The sequence below is a fragment of the Natrix helvetica genome (assembly GCF_964273705.1).
Source record: "Natrix helvetica genome assembly, chromosome: 4".
NCBI classification, from domain to species: domain Eukaryota; kingdom Metazoa; phylum Chordata; class Lepidosauria; order Squamata; family Natricidae; genus Natrix; species Natrix helvetica.
In genome coordinates this window covers 39,804,120-39,824,978 of record NC_138550.1, presented here as the reverse complement: position 1 = coordinate 39,824,978, position 20,859 = coordinate 39,804,120, and the positions used below count along the sequence as shown (strand labels likewise).

The 20,859-nt window shown below is 37.5% G+C and overlaps 1 protein-coding gene across 5 annotated transcripts in view; it reads right to left on the bottom strand.

Annotated features, from left to right (window-relative positions):
- Nucleotides 1-20,859, bottom strand: part of EPHA6 (EPH receptor A6) — a 173,260-nt gene that overhangs the window by 104,576 nt on the left and 47,825 nt on the right. For all 5 annotated transcript variants that reach the window (XM_081951465.1, XM_081951463.1, XM_081951462.1 and 2 more), the window contains exons 5-7: nt 17,149-17,219; nt 14,070-14,195; nt 12,508-12,693 (exon numbers count right to left, since the gene is read on the bottom strand). In XM_081951465.1, the coding sequence (XP_081807591.1) occupies nt 12,508-12,693; nt 14,070-14,195; nt 17,149-17,219 (383 nt within the window). The remainder of the gene's footprint in view (nt 1-12,507; nt 12,694-14,069; nt 14,196-17,148; nt 17,220-20,859) is intronic.

Sequence of the window (20,859 nt, the reverse complement as noted above, 5' to 3'; positions counted from 1 at the left end):
CCTACTGTGGAGAGGCAACCTATTTAGTTCTTCTTGAAACTCCATGTCCTTCATTCTATTAATTACTACTTGCTTTGCTTGATCAAAGCCTAGGGACATTAAGAATAATGGTGAGAGCCCATAAGAGCGCAGTTTGTGATCAATTGCCTGTTTCCGGGGGGAGGGGAAATTGTCAGTCAACACTAGTGGGGACAGTCCCTCTGGAAAGAAATGCATTTTAAGCCAATGAATGATCATCATCTTCCAGGCTCTTACCTGAATTTGAGGCATGCCTGTCTCAATTCTTAACTGGGCATTTGGAGTTCCATTGGGTGCAGCTAAGACGGCTCGCAGGAATTTGGTTTGTATGGTTTCTAGCAAGTCTTTCTTTGCAAGGATTCCTGCTTGTGCCCCATATAGAATTTGTGCCAATCTTTTGGCCTCAAAAAGTTTTAAGGCAGCAGGTACTAACTGACCTCCACCTGTATAAAAGAAATGTTTAATTGCATTTGAGGACCTATTGGCTACTTGCAATGTGTGATCCAGGTGTGCCTTCCATGTCCCTTGCGAGTGGAAAACCACCCCAAGGTATCTAAATGTTCTAACCTGTTCCAAACTATGTCCTTCTATTTTCCAGGAGTATTGGCTTGGTCTTTTAGCAAAAACTAAAATTTTTGATTTATCAAAGTTAAGGACCAACTTGTTTTGTCTGCAATAGCCGAGTGTTGCCCTAATTGTATAATTGCCTGTGTCATTTCTATTACCTTTTTAATAAATTGGTATGATAATTGCTACTCACCAATCTCTAGGCATATGGCCTGTTTTATCTAAAAATGTAAACAGTGATATTAAAAGTGGAGCCCACCAACTGGCGTTCTTTTTTATTATTTCTGGCAGGACATTATCAGCCCCGGGTGCCTTATTAGCCTTTAAGGCTCCAATCAACTGGAATATATCTTCTGATGTAACAGGGGGCCAGTAAGGAGTTTGGACCAAACTAGCTTGGCTTTCCTTGGTTACATAATCAGGATCTGTATAAATACTCTTCCCAGGCATGAATCGGAACCTGATTTGTTGGGGGGTCGGGGAGGTTTTCCTAATCCCCTGGTGATGTACCAAAAAAGGGATGTATTTTTTGTCCTGACTGCTGTAATTAGTCTATGCCAAGACTCCTTCAGAGCCACACTTTTCTTTTCTTTTTAGAAGGTTCTTATATTGTGCTTTCAGCTGCTTTAAGTAGTAAGTGTGATCCTCAAAGGGGGCACTTTTACTTTTCTTGAATTCCTTATTATATATCCTTTTTAGTTGCACGCAATCTCTATTGAACCATTTTTTGTTATTTGAAACCGGCCTTTGGGAGTGAGCTAGTGATCTGTTACTGAGAACCGAATTCAAATTTAAAATTAAGGATTCAAACCTCTCTAGGTAAGATCCTCCACACTTATTTCTTAGTAGAGCTCTATGGTTTCAGGGGCTAACATCCATTTGGTAACTTCCTTAGCATTTTTCTCGTTTCATTTAATTTTTACCTGGGTATTTTTAGTCTTTAACCTGGTAGGTAAGCTGTGCCTGCCCTTAGAGATTTCTGGTGCAATGTGAGAGTAAGGAGTATTGTATTATGATCGCTTTCCAGTCGCGAGTCTACCTCCATCTTCTGTAAGAACTTCAGGAGGTCATATGATATTATCCAGTAATCAACTGTGGATTTTCTTCCTGCCCCCCAATAAGTATATTCTGTTGGAAAGTCACCCCATGGGGACCCATTAAGGATCCAAAGATCCAAATGTACAGTCATTTGTCTTACACACAAACCTGCCCAATTAGCTTTAGGGTCTTTAAATTGTCTGGAATGCAAAGATTCTCCTGTTACATTTTCATCATAGTGAATCTTAAAATGATTAAATAATGCTTGATCATTTGGTCCCATTCTAGCGTATAAGTCCCCCACTATAATTATTGCAGCTTTGGGGAATTTGGCTGAACATCCAAGAATAAAATCTTCTATGCTGTCCCAAATCTTGTTAATCTCATTATTCTTATTAAGTGGAGGAATATAGATATTAAAAAGCAAAATCTCCACCTGTTTAAATAAGAGTAATGTAGTTACAACCCATGGCTGGAAAGGTGGTTGTGGTACACATTTAAATTGCAAGGATGTATTAACTAATGTCACAATACCCCCTTTAGCTTCCCACCCCACACCTTGCTTGGGACAGCTGGGATTGAGTTAACCCAATAGCCATCTAACTGAATATCTGTGGAGGCCCAGTTTTCCTGCAAGAAGAGGATGTCAAATTGTGATATATAGTCAAAAAAGAGTTGGTCTTTTGATGGAACAGACCAACCTGCTATATTCCAGGTTATAAGGGAAAGTGGGTCATCTTTTTCAGCTCATCAGGAAACTTGATTTATACAAAGGGAAGTTGTCTGGTTGTTACCATGGATTGAGGTGTCATCGCACTCCGAATTGGCTTTCTTTAAAAATAGGGAGGACCCGTCTAGGTCATGTGTAGTCATAATTCTTGAGGAACTTGTTCAGGGTAAGACGTTTTAGCACCAGCTAACAGAGCTTGCCATTCCGATGCCTCTTCTCTGGATGTAGGACAAGGCGTTATTAGGTCGTCTTTCATTCTTTGAGATGGTGGCTCTGACGTGGGTTGACTCTCAGTTTCTTGGTTTGGTGCTGAAGGTGTTATGGGATATTCACACAGGGATGAAAACATCACCATCTCTACTGGGATCTCTAATACCCCCTTTGGGTCTTGGCTTCTATTTTCCATGATCTTGTATTCATGTAATCCCTTATCCTCTGGGGGAGAAGTGAGAGGCTCAATTATTGGGGAAACCAGATCTATAAGCACTCTGCTGTATCCATTGTGACCAATAAGGATTTCTTTAAATTTTCTAACTTGTATAATATATTGTCTTGTTCTTTCCTTGGGAGAGCGCCAAAAGCGTTAATGAGACCAGCTTCTGTGCTGTTAAGTATCTCTTCACCAGGCAGGGCTGGTTGATTCCACTGTCTTTCTCTCTCTTTTCCAAGGCTGAAAACGAGGAGGAGGCAGCCACCTTGGAAACTCGCATGTTAGCTGTTAACGGAGTAACCCTTTCCTCACCAAAGACTCTGATGGGAAAGATTTGGAAGGAGGCTAAATATGCCTTCATCTTGAATAACATCTGTGGTATGGTGAGCTGTTTGAAAGACAGGAGAATCAGCTTCCAATTTGGGGCCTCAGGTAACCACTCCACAGCACTGAGATCAATCATGCCCCTGTGACAGTGAAGAAGCTGGCTTAGGGAATTTAGTATTGCACTTCTGGAATTCCAACGTCCATAATTAAGTCCATTCATATGGATTCTAAAAGCTATCCGTTGGGTTTGTAGTGAGCGATGTGATTGTTGTAATTAAGGGAGGGTGCTTTCCTAATTTATTCTTTATTGATACCTTTTCCTCTCGTTGCCTTCTCTGGGGAGGGACTGCTTTTCTGAGAGGTCTGCCACCTTCCTATTTGGCAGGCACTAGCTTCTTTTAATTAATGTATTAAAAATTAACTAATTTTTCATTTCGTACTTAAATTCTGCTTAGTATTTTTTGAGCTGCATAACAGAATATATTACTTAACATAAAAAAAAACTAGAAAGGCCATGCAATTTATATTTTTAATTTCCCTATTTGCTATAACAAAATAACATTAGATACATACACACATATAAGCACAAAATAAAAAATAAGCCTCATTAAAAGTTTTTTCATTAAAGTTTATTAGACATAGTCAAGCTGAAAAAAAAATCACTAATATAAAATATTGGCAGGATAATAAGCAAATGCAATAATCCTCTATGCTGTAATTGTAGATTGAAACATTTCTTTTTTATAGCAATTAAGAAATAAATTATGTTCTAGAAATGTTTAGATTTTTAAAATTTAAAATATTTAAAATCTGTATTTGTAGTTCTGTATTTTAATATTCAGTGAATATTACAATAGAATAGAAAAATAAGTAGGAAAATATAATTTATTTGAAAACATGTTATTTAGTAACAATACTACAAAATATGTCTATGAAATTCTCATTTTTTCTTGTTCCTGTGTATGTGTACAGGTAATTTGTATTGTAATGTTAACATATTTGAATTAGGGTCTGGTATATTCATGTACTATTCGAATATGAAAAGCAGAAATAAATCTGCTTTTTAAACTAATTCTGATAACTAAAAATCAAACGTCACCAATCAATATTTTAGCTAACTGAAAGGCTAAACTTTCCAGCCCTTTTAGGTTTATAATGGAGATTGTGCAAAGAATGGCATAACAATGAACAATATACAAATGGTGATCACCAATAAAATGCTCCCTGCTTCTGGTATATCTTTGAAACACAAATTGGTTTATCTCTAATCATGTGGACTCTAATCAAGTCAATCCTAAATATAGTTATGTGGAAATTAGGTTCTTAGAAGTATATAAGAACAAAATTGTGTTAGAACCTCAATTCCAAACATGCTATTATGATCTGCATACTTTTAAAAAAATATTCTTTTAACCATGGGTAAATGTTTGAGAAAAACAACGAGCTGACTATTTTTAGTATTTTCCATCTATGAATGGAACTGATTGAAATGGATTAGATGGAAATTTTATTAATATTATGGACCTTCAAACTTGTTTGGAAGGCTAGACACATTGCTATAAGATATTTTAAAATGGAAAACCAACAAACCTTTTGCTCCAGAGAGAGTCCTTGGGGAGGCTATGATTCTCCTGAGACAGAAGTAGAAGCTGGGGAAAAGCTGCCTGAAGGGAACTGTTAAGTTTCTAGAATCTATACAGATTCTGCCTTAGGCGCAGCCTTATTCATACTGATAGCTGCTTTCTATTTATAATATGTAAATATGTAAGCAGAGTTTTTCACAAAACCTCTTTGCTAGTCTTCTCTTGAGATTCTAAATTTAAGCATTGAATTTAAACACATGGTCTTAAAGTCTACTCAAAGCTCTCTTGTATTGGAACGAAGAGCAAGTTACTTGTTATTTGTTCAGAATGAGCCCAACTAAATAATTAACCTAAAACCAGTACTGAAATTATACAATTAATACAATTCCATAATTGCACGCTAGTTTCCTGCACTTGCAGGAAAGAATTAAGAATAGAAGATCAAGAAATAATATATAATCCTTGTGATGTTGCCATCCAAAATTGTTGGTTGGAAAGAAACATTTGCTGTATGTAATGAGTGTTTCAAGGGTGTAGAAAGATCTGCTGTAGGCATCTCTTGAAGTGCCTTAGAGACATATTAAAGTGATTTATAGTCAAATAATTACTATCCTGATTATTTACTCTTTTAAAACTGATCAGTTGACACCATTCCTTTGAGTAATGCTGCTTGATTGTCAGTTTTATTACCTTATAAGTTGGAAAAGAAAATTTAAGAAAATAAACCCAATGCCAACAACCTTTATGATCAGTATGAGAATGTAATTTAGGATAGTTAATTATGGAGCATTTGTACTCAAAGTATTTACAGCATCACCCAGTCATTGCTGCAGCAATACATATCCTGCTTCAGTGAAGATATATTGCTACAACAATAATTTAACTGCTTGGGACTTCCGGTTCTGGCGGCTACGGCGACAGGCAAGCCTTTGCCTGCTCCCGCTCTCCCGGTGGGCTTCCCCCGCTTCTGGGGGGGCACAGGACGCCCCGGAGAGGTGTCCTGCCGAGGGAACGGCTCGCGGAGGGTCCTGGCGTCGGCGGCGGCTGGCGGGGGCTCCTCCGCTTCGTTCTAGGCACCGGGGAGCAGTATCGGAGGGCGCCCGTGTGCGCGCGCCTCGCCCCATGCCGATCGGAGAACGCGCTATTGAACGAAGCAGCGGCAATGTGGTGAGAGGCTGCCCTTCTCCATTCCCTCTATCTTAAATTTATGGACCCTTCAGCATCTTTTTAAGAAAAAAAAGTTAAACTTTCGGACTTTTGCCAGAGGTGCGGCTAGAGGGAGGGGGATTTCCCCCCCTCCCTTGGACAAGCGGCTTGAGAAAATTTTGCTTTCGCCCTCAGGGGAAGGAGGAGGGGGGAGAGCCAACTAATGATGCCTCACCCTTATAAAAGTGACTTTCATCGGACTTAGCTCCAGAATCTATGGGTGAACTGAGAACTTTTTGAATCTTTAAAACTTTATTATGCCTCTGAGCCCAAAGCTGGCAGGGCAAGATGGCACACTTCCGTTGTCTTCATGAACTGTGAAACCTGACTCCACCTCTAAAATTCAGGCTTCCGGTCTTTGTCTCCGAGCCACCCAGAGGAATCTTTTGTGGATTGTTCTTTTTTGAACTCTTTGGGGAAAAAACTTTCATCTACTGCTAGACTGACTAAAGAAATCCCCATCTGTTTGGATCCTCTGCCCTCTGGATTCGCCTGCCTGCTCTACTTCTCCAGCTGCCCAGTCTCTATTTTGACAGACTTCCTTGCTTTAAAAACCATGCCTCCAAAAAGACCACCTCCTGGAAAGCCTGGATTTGCTACTTCTGCCCCAACGTCTGCAACGTCTAGCCCAGCTACACAGTCAAAGATAACAGAACTGATGCAACCCAAGACTACAGAGATAGACTTTCAACAAATGCTTCAACAAATTCTACAGGGCCAGGAGGAAATTAAGAAACAGTTAAGGGAAATGAAAGATGAAATTAAACAGAACCAAGCCCAAATCTTTAAGAACTCACAGAGACTGGACCTTGTGGAGGGTGGGGTGGCGGAGGCGAGGGGGGGGGTAGAGGCTTTACAGAAGGGGAACAAAGAACTTGACATCCAACAAATGAAAATAGAGTCTGAGAGAATGTCCTTTTATCTTAGATTTCAAAATGTAATAGAAGCAGATGGGGAAAACATAAGGGACATTATGACTAATATTTTAGCTGAATACATACACAAAGATAAACAACAGATGGATTGGGAGATAGACCTAGCTTATAGAGTGAATTCAGCATATGCCAGAACACATAATGTACCCAGAGAGGTTCACATTAAATTTCTTAGGAAAACCACAAGAGATGAAATACTGGGTGTGCAAAGGGAGCAAACATTGACATACTGTGATAGGGAGATAACCATTCTAAAGCAGATTCCCAAAAAAATTAGGGAAAAAAGGAAAAATTATTCACAATTGGCGAATAAATTATACCAGAAGGGGGTGTGGTTTAGATGGTTGATGCCTGAAGGTATGCTAATATTCTGGGAGGAGACAAGAATCAGAATTAATACACCCATAGAGGCACAGGCCTTTATGGAAAAAAACAAAGCCAACCTAGAAAAAACAGAAGATACTACAACGGTCATACAGGACACGGGAGGGGCCGGAGCTCTGCCAGCGGGGGGTGAAGGGGCAACACCAAGAAAACTCAGATCACAAAAATAAATAAGGAAATCACAATGTTATAAACAGACCGAAAGTAAATATGAATTTATAACTAGACTATATATTATAATTATATAAATTGATTGAAAATTATTTTTTCTAGAATTAAGATGCTGACTTTTTATGATTATGTATTAAGATTTGATATTTTGATGTAACCTAGGAGTTTGGAGGGAGGGGGCGTCTGCCACATTTGCAACTGCCAAAATTTGTAATTCCACCTACCCCTTTTCCACATAAATGTTTTTAAAAAAACCAATAAAACTTTTTGAAAAAAAAAAAATAATTTAACTGCTTGATGCTTTAAATGGCTACTGCAGAAATGCTCAGTAACTTGTTACTATTCATTAAGTTTGGTTCTATTTTGTTTTTGTTCTTATTTTGACTTTTATATAATCAAGAAATAAAATTAAAAGTTAAAAAAAGACTTAATAACTGCAGTAATATCAGCACATTTCTCATCTTGTCAGCACATAAATTTTCAGAATGCTCAAGCCAATTTTAAAATAGTAACTAACATAAGGAAGCATTACAAGCCATCAAATCTGATGAGGTGATGATTGGTAGTCTTAATATAGAGCTTAAAAATAAATAAGTAAAAATGTTTTTTTCAGATAAATTGTATCATGTGGAGTAAACTGCCCCACCCCCTAATAATATTAGGAAAGAAACAAAACAAAACAAAACTAGATGGGGCAAATGCAAAAATTATCCATTGTTAGGTATATTTTTATTTTTATTCTTTTATTCAAGAATATTGCAATGGCAGAAATGTAAATTTTAATTAATTAATTCAAAGTTTTATTTGAATCATAATTAATATATAAACGTCTAACTGGTTATGCCGCCTAACTTCTTAAACCTACTTAAAAAACAAGTGGTTGGGACAAATATCTTGCCAGAAGCATGGCAATCTCAGGGTATAGGAAACATGGTATAGAAAAATAAGGAATTATAAAAAGATATAATAAAGAAGACAGAGCAGGTTATCACCCCCTGAGGAAATGTGGATTAGTCAAATTTTGGTTTCATTCTTCATTGAAGAAATTCACAATTCTTCAAAAGTTCAGAACACTTTTCCAAATACAAATATATTTACTCTCACATTTTTTGCTAAGTTTTTATTTTGTTTTATAGCATACAAAATTCCAATTTCAATTGAACAGTGTGTTGTCTAGGTACAAATCATTTTAGGAAATAATAATCAAAGTGTTTACAACAATATTCCTTGCATTAATATCAGTTATATTAATCATAATTATAACATTTGTTTAACCAACTTAACATATCTTCCTTATATCACTGATCCTTCTATATATTTCCCTGTTTCTGGCTTTTGTTTTTGTCAGCTAGCCATTGATAAAATAAGTTCCAAGTCAAAAAGTATTCAGTTTCTTTCTTTTCCTTAATTGTAAGTGTTAGCTTATCCATTTCTGCACATTTTAATATTTTCCTAATTACATCATCATCTGTTGGGATCTCTTCACTTTTCGATTGTTGTGCAAATACTATTCTCGCTGCAAACAGTGCGTGTAAAATCAAATATTCATTCCCTTTGTTATACTTGCTGGGTAAAATGCCCAACAATTATGTCTCTAGTTTCAAATCTATTTTATCATTTTTTCCAGTCATGTATGTATTTTTGTCCACTATTTTTTCACTTTTTGACATGTCCACCACATATGATAGTATGAACCGGGTGTGTGATGGCATTTCCAACATTTTTCAGATTTATCCTTAAACATCTTTACTAACCTTGAGGGTAAAAAATGCCATCTATAAAACATTTTATAAAGATTTTCTTTGTATGCAATAGACATTGTTAATTTATAATTTCTATCCCATAATTTCTGCCATTTATCTATCTCAATTGAATAGCCAAAATTTTTAGCTCACACTATCTTTGTCTCTTTTACTTGTTCCTCTTCCATCTTAATACTTAACAGATACTATATATTTTCTGTCTCTGTTAATATCTGATTTAATTCTATTATTTTTTTATTCAATCCATACATTTTAACATACTTCTCAAGTTTTTGTTATATCTCCAGTAAAATTGAAATAACATTTTTGCTTCATTCATTATGTATTGAAACAATTGAGGTGGCATAAATTATGTTGATTTCAATGTAATTATTTGATGATAGATAGTACAAATGTAATAATAATAATAAATTTGAATTTATTAGCCGCTCCCTTTCCAAGTAGGACTCGGGGCGGCGTACAATGGAGCATATAAAACATAGAAGATGTATCAAAACACATAAACGTACATACATACAAAACACACATACACGGAGGAGGTAACAAATTACATCATTTAGACAGTTAAAAATCAGCATTAAAATACCCCAATTGTAGGAAACCCAATATGCAGTTAAAAATTTGACATTTAAAAGACAATTTAAAAAACAGTAGGAGGAATAAGAGAGATTACGATTGCGATTGAGCCAGGCCAGATAATTGAAAGAGGTGGGTCTTCAGCTGTACACGGAAGGAGCGAAGATCGGAAGTAATCCTGATGTCACGGGGGAGGTCATTCCACAGGGCTGGGCCCATCACAGAGAAGGCTCTGCTCCTGGGTGTCGCCCCCCGGCACTGTTTGGCGGACGGCACCCGGAGAAGTCCCTCTCTGTGTGAGCGAATTGGTCGTAGGGATGTGTGGGGCAGGATGCGATCCTGCATGTAACTAGGCCCTGTGCCATGAAGCGCTTTAAAGATCATAATCAAAACCTTGAAACGCACTCGGTAGACCACAGGAAGCCAGTGCAGCTCGCGCAGGAGAGGTGTTACAGGGGAGTATCTAGTCCTCCCCATAATCACCCGCACGGCCGCGTTCTGGACCAACTGTAGTCTCCGAGTGCATCTCAAGGGAAGCCCCATGTAGAGAGCATTGCAGTAATCCAGGCGAGACGTCACTAGCGCATGGGTGACTGTGCGTAGGGCATCCCGGTCCAATAAGGGGCGCAATTGGCGCATCAGGCGGACCTGATGGAACGCCCCCCTTGCCACGGCTGTTACATGGTCATCCATGGACAGCCGGGCATCTAGGAGGACGCCCAAATTGCGCACCTGTTCCATGGGGGCTAGTTGGACGCCCCCGATGGCCAGAGATGGAAGCACCTGGTTGAACCGGGAGGCCGGAAGCCACAGCCACTCCGTCTTGGAAGGGTTGAGTTTTAGTCGGTTGCCATCCATCCAGACCCGTACGGCCTCCAGACACCGGGACATCATTTCGATGGCCTCATTGGGGTGGTTCGGGGTGGAAATGTATAGCTGAGTATCATCAGCATACAGATGATATCCCACCCCAAAACCACGGATGATCTCGCCCAGCGGTTTCATATATGTGTTGAACAGGAGAGGCGAGAGCACCGATCCCTGTGGCACTCCACATGTGAGTGGCCTCCGGGTCGAACTCTGCTCCCCTGCCAACACACGTTGCGTCCGATCAGAGAGGTAGGAGCCAAACCACCGTAAAACGGTGCCCCTGACTCCCAGCCCCTCTAGCCGGTGCAACAGGATACCATGGTCGATGGTATCGAACGCCGCCGAGAGATCTAATAGGACCAGGATAGAGGAACAACCCCTATCTCTGGCCCTCCAGAGATCATCAACCAATGCGACCAAGGCCGTCTCCGTGCTGTGCCCGGGTCGGAAGCCGGACTGGCGCGGGTCTAGATAATCATTTTCCTCCAGGTGACGTGGGAACTGCTGTGCCACCACACTCTCTACAACCTTCGCTAAAAAAGGAAGGTTGGAGACTGGACGATAATTGACTAGGTCCGTTGGGTCCAGGGAAGGCTTCTTGAGCAGGGGCCTCACCACCGCCTCTTTCAAGGCGGCCGGTAGAGACCCCTCACCCAACGAGGCGTTCACCAGGCCCAGGAGCCAGTCGCGCGTAACCTCCCAGGATGCCAGTACAAGCCAGGAGGGACACGGGTCCAATAAACATGTGGTGGGTTGCAGACGTCCACGCAACCTGTCCAAATCCTCGATGGCAACCGAGTCAAACTCCTCCCAAAGCGGTCCCTCAAGACTCGCCACGGGCGTCTCTACTGAACCACTGAAAGGGGCCCATCCCATCCGGATTTGAGCGACTTTGTCCTGTAGATATTTCCCAAACTCCTCTGCTCTGCCCTGTAATGGGGCTTCCCGTGGTCTCTCAAACAAGAGGGAGCGGGTCACCCGAAACAGGGCGGCAGGGCGGTTATCTGCAGACGCAATAAGAGCGGCACAATGTTGACGTTTGGCCACTCTTAATGCCACGAGGTACGTCTTCAAATAGGCTCGTGCCTGTGCTCGGTCAAATTCGGAACGGGAGGATCTCCAACGACTCTCTTGTGGCGTTTCATCACCCTTAGCTCCTCGGTAAACCAAGGTGCCAGGGTGGTTCGTCGCCGCAGGAGAGGCCGCAAAGGCGCCACCCGGTCTAGGGCCCCGGTAGTCGCACTATTCCATGCGTCTACCAGGTCCTCCACTCGGGGGCGGGTCAGGTCCACTGTACATTGGTTACTCACTTTATCCATATTGATAAATACTGATTTTGAATAAGTTAATGATTTAAAGTGAAAAAACTGTGGATCAATCTGAAATTACATATTTTCACATAAATATTTAATATTGCACATATGGTTTCAATGCTATAACTAGGCCTACATTAAAGGATACATACATATGCACTTTTAGATACAATACTGCTTACCAGTGGTGGAATACAACCAGTACACCCCGGTACGGTATACCAGTGCCTGCTGGGAGCACCGGGTACCGTTCCGGTATGGTGCTCCAGAGGGCCCACCTGGCCACCTGCTGTCCTTACCTATATTTGAGCCGATCAGGGCTTCTGTCTTGCGCATGGAGCTTACGGCGCCTGCGTGATGCTCCGCCAAGCAGCTGGAGAATCATGAGTGGTAAGTATGCATGCATGCACTGTGCGCGTGCTGCACGCGTGCATGTGTTGGACGCCTGGCCCCGTTGCATAGTACTGGTTGCAACGGGATCCAGAACCCACCACTGCTGCTTACCTATATGTGTAGATCAAGCATCTTTAGGAAAGGGACTTAGATTTATAAAGGAAAGAAAGAAAGCAACAGATAATGTATCTTAAAGAACTTACTCTTTGTGACAACTCCTTCAAGGCGAATAATATTTGGATGATCGAACTGTCCCATGATACTAGCTTCTCGTAGGAAATCTCGTCTCTGCCTTTCCACATGTCCACCTTTCAAAGTTTTTATGGCTACAGGAAGCTCTCTTTTCCCAGGTATTTTTAGGCGACCACTGCACACTTCTCCAAATTCACCTAACAGCAATATATATAATTATAACCATTTAGTATTTTTTAATATTTTAAATATGTGAATAATATATGAAAATATTCTGACAAAAAACCTAGTTAAAAATAAATAAAAACATACATACTTATGTATGTAAGTTTTTTACATATAAATACATCTCCCCTACAATTCCTGATTAGTAAACTGAGTTACAAATGAAAGCACAAGATAATAGGCCAAGTCATACATTTATTATCCAAAGCAATGTTCAAAGTCATATAGTATCAAAAAAGATTCAATTTTATTTTTTAAAGTGAATATATAGTAACTGATTTTAGACTAGATCTTTTATTATGGGGACTCTGAAACAAAAGCATAATAATCTTCTCTGGTCTAATCTAATATTATACAGGTAATCCTCAATTTATGAGCACAATTGAGCCCAAAATGTATGTTTCTAAATGAGGAATTATTAAGTGAATTTTGCTCCATTTTATGACTTTTCTTGCCACATTTGTTAAGTGAATAACTGCAGTCGTTAAATTATTAAAACGGTTGTTAATTTGGTTTTCCCATTGATGTTGCTTGTCAGAAGGTTGCAAAAGATGATCACATGACTCCAGGACATTGCAACCAGAATAAATGTGAGTCAGTTGTCAAGCATCCAAATGTAAATCAGACGACCACGAGGATTCTGCAACAGTCATACTTTTTTCATACTTTTTCATAAGTAGGAAAAAAGGTCATAAGCCACTTTTTTCCAGTGTCGTTGTAACGAACTGTTGGAAATTGAGGATTATCTGTATTACAGATAGATAATATGTAATGTACATAATATGGCCAAAATGTCATCTGAGTAGATCTAAACAGAGGGATAGAGTCATTTTCATAGGCATTCCCATTTAAAACTATAGAATATAAAATAACAAACGTAAAACCAATATATAACAAATTTTTCAACAGGAATCAGGAGATAAAGTAACAGAAATTATGCTGATCAGGACTGAAATGACAACCTGTTAAGGAATTAATTTCTAATTCAATTGTGTTGGTGGATACTGGTTTGTTCTAATTATAATAGACAATAATATTTTATATACTTTTTAAAGACAAAAAAACCTTATGGAGCTCACTGTGGGTTACTTTTGAATATAGATTATCTATCATCTATCTATCTATCTATCTATCTATCTATCTATCTATCTATCATCTATCTATCTATCTATTTATCAATCATCTATCTATCTATCTATCTATCTATCTATCATCTATCTATCATCATCTATTTGATGTTATTAGAAAACTACATTCATCATAAGCTATTCATAGTTTTTATGGTAATGTTATCACTAGATTATTATAAAAGTGCACTTAATCATGGGAAAATTTGCTTAATTTTTACCGGCTCCAATAACTCTTTCAATACGAATCCTTGTTGGTTCTATCTCCTTTGCAAACTCATGAACAGCAAGGGATGGATCTTCATAAGTATCTGGATCAATATATGTTTTGGTTCCTGGGAATCGTACTGTAAAATGAGAAAGGTAGTTTTTGCATTATATACAAATGATTGCAGTGTTTAAAATAAAGTAAAACAAAAGAGATCATTAAGATCCATAGTGAAATCTAATAGTTATTATTGTTCTAAGTTGCCTTGTTATTCTAAGCTGTTAGTCATGATTGTTTAATTAACATTCATCCCAAACAATTTTTGAAAAGAAAGGTAATAGATGCTTTATATATTAGCAAGTATGCAAATGAATACAATTATAATAGGGGTAAGAAAGAGAGAAAATTAGCTTCTTTTTTTCCTTCTTTAATAAAGGCGGGGTAAGATGAAGATAATTAGATGGCAGCATGGGTTTCTCAAACCTAAATAATATGGCTTTCAAGGATAAATGTTTACATTTTTATTTCCTTTAAGATATAGTCATGGAAGAAAGTTTCCAAGCTATTGTGTGGTCTGGCCCTAGCTGATGAAGAAGAATGAAGAAGGCAGTTGGCTACATGATCAATTGTCATTCTAATTTTGCAATCTACTGGGCTAAGTAACAGCCCTTTTCCTGCTGCCTCAGAAAAAACAAGGAATTATGAGGTCATTGGTACTCTTTGAGGTTGGTTGTTTTTTTGCAGAAATTTCATTGCCAAACTTGGTAACATCGTCAGTGTAAGAAGGGAGTTGGGTTTGCTTTCATTTTATGTATATGTGGTTTGCCCCATCAGGGTTGGTGGGAGAAGTCTTCATGGCTCCTTGATTAGGCAGTTGTCTGCGAGAAACATCTGCAAGAAATCCACCAAGCTCACAGACCACTAAGGACTCTATAGATCAGGGGTGTCAAACTTGCGATGACACGACATCACATGACTTATCATGACTTTTTTCCTCTTCACTAAACTGGTGGGCGTGGCCAGCATATGATGCATCTGGCCTGAGTTTGACATCCTTGCTCTAGTTTCACCCTGAGTTACAAATATTGTCTTCTATTGAAATAAGGAATTATATCCTTTATGATATACAGTACATGATGATTTATTCTGCATTCTTCTCCTTTAACAAGTATATTATAAAACACTGCAAATAAAATATGTTATTTTTAGATCAGGCTATGTTTCATGATTGTCACAGGATAACTAATATTTAAACATATGCTATTGCCTTCAATTTTTATACTGAACTCTTTAATCATACATTCTGTCAGGCTATCCTTTTTCTCAGGGGAAGATATTTCATCAGTGCATTGACCATGGCCAATATATTTTCAATAAACACTTGGGAGATGTTGGGAAACTAAGATGAATGATAGGTAAATAATCAGTCTGTCCCTCTGTCCAACTTCAAAGCAAAATGACTCTTAATAGTCACTTGTCAGGAGTTTTTAAGTATTTCAATTGTTTTGTTTCTACACATTAATATTAACACTGTATTTATACTCCTTGCTCTTTTAATAATGTAACATTAGTCTTCTTTACTTGATAAATTTCTGTTTCTGTTACATTCCATCCCACTGTTCTACTGGTTGGTTTCAGTATAATGAGTTGGTGGCTATTGAATCCCTTTAAACCTAGGGGTTTAAAAGCCTTACTTTTTTCAGATTTCAGTCCGTATTTTGTAGCCCAACATCTGGAGAGGAGCATGACGAAGCACAGAATTAAATGCAAAAAAAAATACTGAAGTGAAAACTTAAGGGAAACATTTCATGAAAGTATGGATTATGCATGTTAAACAAAATTAATTAAAGCCAGCTAGAAGGAAGACTTGAAAGTACTAATATAAAAGTCTGTGTTAGCTGCTTAGGACTATAACTAAACTGACTCATTTGGATTTCTGAATCTTGACCAGATACTTAATTAAGCTGTATACTTAAGCTGCACTGTCTTTAATGTTTTAATTGCTCTTCTGTCTTATGTTTTCATTACAGAAAATATTTGGGTGGATTTTATTTTGCCCCTAATCAGGCTATTTCACTTAGAGGTATCAGTGTGATTATTACATATAGCACAAGTAGACTTATACCCTAAACCCGTGATGGTGAATCTATGGCACGTGTGTCTGAAGTAGCACGCAAAGCCATGTCGCCTGGCATGCATGGTGTCACCCATTTCTTTTCCATGTTTCTGGTGCACATGTCTGCGTGATGATCAGCTGGCCTTCACGCATGCAGCAGTGTGGGAAACTGGAAGAGCTGGTCTTCCGTTTCCTGGTGTGAGCATGCATGCTGCCAGCTGATCATTGCATGCGCATGCGCATGCGCGTGCCGGAAACTGGAAGTTCATTTTCCGGCATGCCCCTGGGCAACTCCTCTCCTGGGTTGCGGCCCAGATGCCAAAAAGGTTTGCCATCACTGCCTTAAACTGTTAATTCAGACTATGCTGATGTTAGTTTTAAACGTTGATGAATTGTGGAAAGAAAACTATAGAAAAGTTGGAAATGACCAAAGTAGGATAAACATTTTTTACAAAAAAAAGAGAGAGAGAAAAGTATGCTATGATTTTGAATGGGGAAATCAAAGAGTTTGGGAAAAAAATCATATAACAAGCAGCAGGTGGAAATTCTTGTAAACATCTAAATGCTAATGAGAAGTATTTATTTTGCCTACCTTAAAGGTGAACAGAATTATTTTTCCCCTAAAATAATCTGGAATAAATGCTATTTTTTTTTAAAAAAAACACACCTAACAATGCACAGAAGTTGTTTGCTATTTGGTTATTTTGGCTTGAGTGATGCATAAGCTTCCTTAGGTTTATGATGAAGTGGTTGCTTTAATCAGGTTAAATTTTCAAAACATTTCTTAGGAATCATGGATTTTCTTTGGCTTTGAAATGAATTTGTCCACATTCAGTTAGACAAAGATGCAAAAGATAATTCTAGCTACGACATACATTGGTTTACCAGCTTGATATGCAATATAAATGCAAGTTAAAATTACAGTGGTGAAACTGCTTTAAATATTTTTTTTTTAATTTCAATTACGTTTGCTTACAATTTCCATTTTGCAAATTATTTCTTCGTTTTTCTTCAGACTTCATTTTTGCCTTTATATACCACTGGCATCTTTAAGAAAACAAACATTATTTTATTTTTGCCTTAATGTCATAAAATGAATGATACTGAGTTAATATGCTGTTTATATAATAACCATAAGAGTACTGCATTTAATTGAAGGGGGCGAAGAAAACCAAAAATCAAATTAAGATAGTAGTTAACATGTCTTATTAAAATATATTTTATATAATAGATACTAAATGTATGAAAAGAACTCCAGTAACATATCCGTTAATTAAACTTCACAGGTATTAATGGTGCACACATTGTTCACATCTCTTCCAAGTATACTCAAACAAGGTTCCTTCCAAAGGGAAAAGCTCCTTTTAGATTGATATTTCTCACATATAGTTAGAAATAATTGGTGTCTAGCACTTGAGATCAGACTGTATATTTTTGAAAGCCTTTCTTGTTCATTATCAAGGGCTTAAGTATCAAAGCAGGTTCAGGATTTGAAATGCTTAAAATTACAATTATAATCGAAACACCACATGTTCTCATGCATGGGAAATTTTTTATCATTTTATCATTAAGAACCATGGTTACCAGGAGTTTATTTACATACTGATTTAGTTTCATCTTTGCAACTTAGTAGTAAGGTTGCACACCCCTGCTCTCTAGTGACCAAGAAAACTAGATTATATTTTGGGACAGTTGTAAAGGGATAAATCTATTCTCTAATTAGAAGTCTTCAATCCCTGGGCAAGGTTGTGTCATGGCTGAGTTATACCTGAGTACATCTTTATTTACTCCCAAGAAGTCAATGTTTTGGATAATTGGGGACACCAATGTGGCAAAGTCAAAATCTCTTCATAATACTGAATATTTTGTGGTCAAAATATCACTGGTAGATATTCCTAAGATCTAAAATAAATACTTTTTTATTCAGTAAATAAAAATCTTTAAAGCACATTTGCCAAAAAGGGGAGACATCTTTTCAAATTCTGAAATATAGACATTCTCTGAGCAACCACAATGTATCAATTGTGGTATGCTCTATGTCTTCGATTGTATTTAAATATCATGCACTTAAATCAGAATTTAAATTTGGCAATTTTATATCTTTGGCCAATAGGTGACTCACAAATAAATAAATAAATAAAGGCCACAAAGCCCTAATTATTTATTATTTACAATACTATTACATAACTAATCAAATATTATATAATTTGTAATCCTTACTTTGAATTATCTGTCTAATAAAGCAGCTTTATCTTTAAGTTCGTGAAACAAAATTCAGTTTCCACTTAACCTATTCATAACTTCAGTCTAGTTTGCTCTAGCAGAACTACACAGAGGGTAAGATTTCACATTTTTAATCTGCTTAGGAATTTATTGAAATTGCATACAGTTATATACAGCTTCTCAGTTTCTACTTCCAAATCAACTTTCAACTTTTGTACAAATGCTATTGTGGGACAGTCTTAACAGTTGCGTTGGATCAAACCAAAGATTTATATAAGCCTAATTTCCACAACGGCTAAACATATATAGGGAGCATAGCAATAGAAAAGAGTCAACAATATTTTGTTGTTATTTGGGTACCAAAAAATCATAATTTCACTGAAATCTGCACAATCTAATAACATAATAACCTTTCTATTATTTCCACCATAATTAACTATTGCATTCTATAAAATTTATAAGTTTATTGCCTCCAACTAATCTTTTTACATTAATACCATATAAACTTTTGGTTAAGGGCTGATCATTTAATCAACCTGAGATACAAATGCTTATGACCTCCTGTTTCTCCAATCTACATAAATTCATAAGTAACCATAAGATTCAAATTTCAAAATTTCAAATTTTATTTGATTAGCCGCAACCCTCTCCCGAAGGACTCGGGGCGGCGTACAATCAAAAAGATAAAATACACATAGGACACACATACATACGAAAAAAACAAGGACAATTACATTTGTGCATGGAGGAGAGTAGACCTGCAAGTGAAAGACAATAAACACAGCTAAAAACACAGTTAAAACACAGTTTTAGTGTATGGTAGCATCAAACATCCTTTAGCACAAAGAAGAAAACACCTATTCAAAGCCAAATTATACACTTTGAAATTTGTTTCAATTCCAATAATAACTTGAGAGTTTCATGTGAGTTGTCTCATTCTGTCTAATCTTAGCATTTAAATTTCAGGAAAATAATTCATTATATTACATAATAGAATGATTCCATTGAATGTAGAAATCATGTAGAAAATATAGAATGGTGAAAAACTAATTTTTTTGCCATGTATTACCTACTAAATCTTATACATATGAAGAACTTCTCATATGTATTTATTTCTCTTACCACTGTAATAACAAGCCTGAGGCATTATACGAGAATGATATTTACTATGCTATTTTTTCACCATTATAACTATTATGATTGCATTTATTTATTTTGATTTTGTTTTATCTTGCCTTTAATATATTTATATATAATTCAAGGCAGTGAACATACCTAATATTCCTTCCTCTTCCTATTTTTCTCTACAACAACCCTGAAAGGTCAACTGAGCTGAGAGCAGTGGTGGGTTATGACCAGTATACCGGGGCATACGGTGCCTGCCGGGAGCACCTGGTACCATTCTGTTCTGGTGCTCTGGAGGGCCCACCCGCCTGCACTCCTTACCGGTATTTGAAGTTTTTTGGGCTTTTGCACAGGCGCACAGAGTGCATGGTGCCTGCACAACACTCCGCTGAGCAGCTGGAGCATTGAGGAGGCGTCATGTGTGGTAAGTATGCATGCGCGGACTGCACATATTCATGTGGTGGGCAACCATCCCCATTGCACCATACCAGTTGCAACAGGATCCGGAACCCACCACTGGCTCAGAGGTACTCCTTGTCTTAAATGTCTTAATTGATTTGCATACAATTTGAAAGTTAATCATCACAATTAGAGCTTTAATAGTGATATCAGTATATTGAATGAAGAACTTTGTTAATCATGTCAATTTGTCACATGAATCACAGGGTAGCTATACCTTAAATTCAGTGTGAGGGGGAGCTCTATTTAGAAACTTCCTGAAGAAGCAGAACATAGGAACAATGTTATCCCAAAAATGTGAAGACTACAAAAACTTAATAAAATATAATTAAATTGTGGAAACCCTTTCAAGAATTCCATTCTCAATTTTATTGATCAATGAGAGAATAAAACACTTTATGTAATAATATTGTTATGGCCAATTACTGTGCTGTGAATTCTTAGATCTAAGTAAAAGGCAACACTATTTGATAATATTCAATTTCAAGAAGTGGTTGTTGATGGGCAGATTTAAAAAATGAAATTGAACAAAACTGGATCTTTAACTGATATATCTTCAAAATATCCCAACAGTCAAATTGCTAAAGTTAAAAATGAAGCACTTGATATTTTTTAAGGAATGAAATAACCTTAGGTTTGATAAGATGATAAGTAGTCCATATTTTTTACTAAATTAATATCATTTTTCCTGAGGAAATGTTCTTTTCAGTGAGTGCAAAAATTCCTTAAATATTTATCAGCTTACTCTGCCTTTCAGAACCAGTTTTGAGAAACACAGAAGCTATTATTTCCTAGATTTCAATTTAAGAGACATGCAAGGTTGTCACAAGTGCCTAATAATGTATACAAATCTGGTCTACTCCTTCTGCAAAGCCCTTAT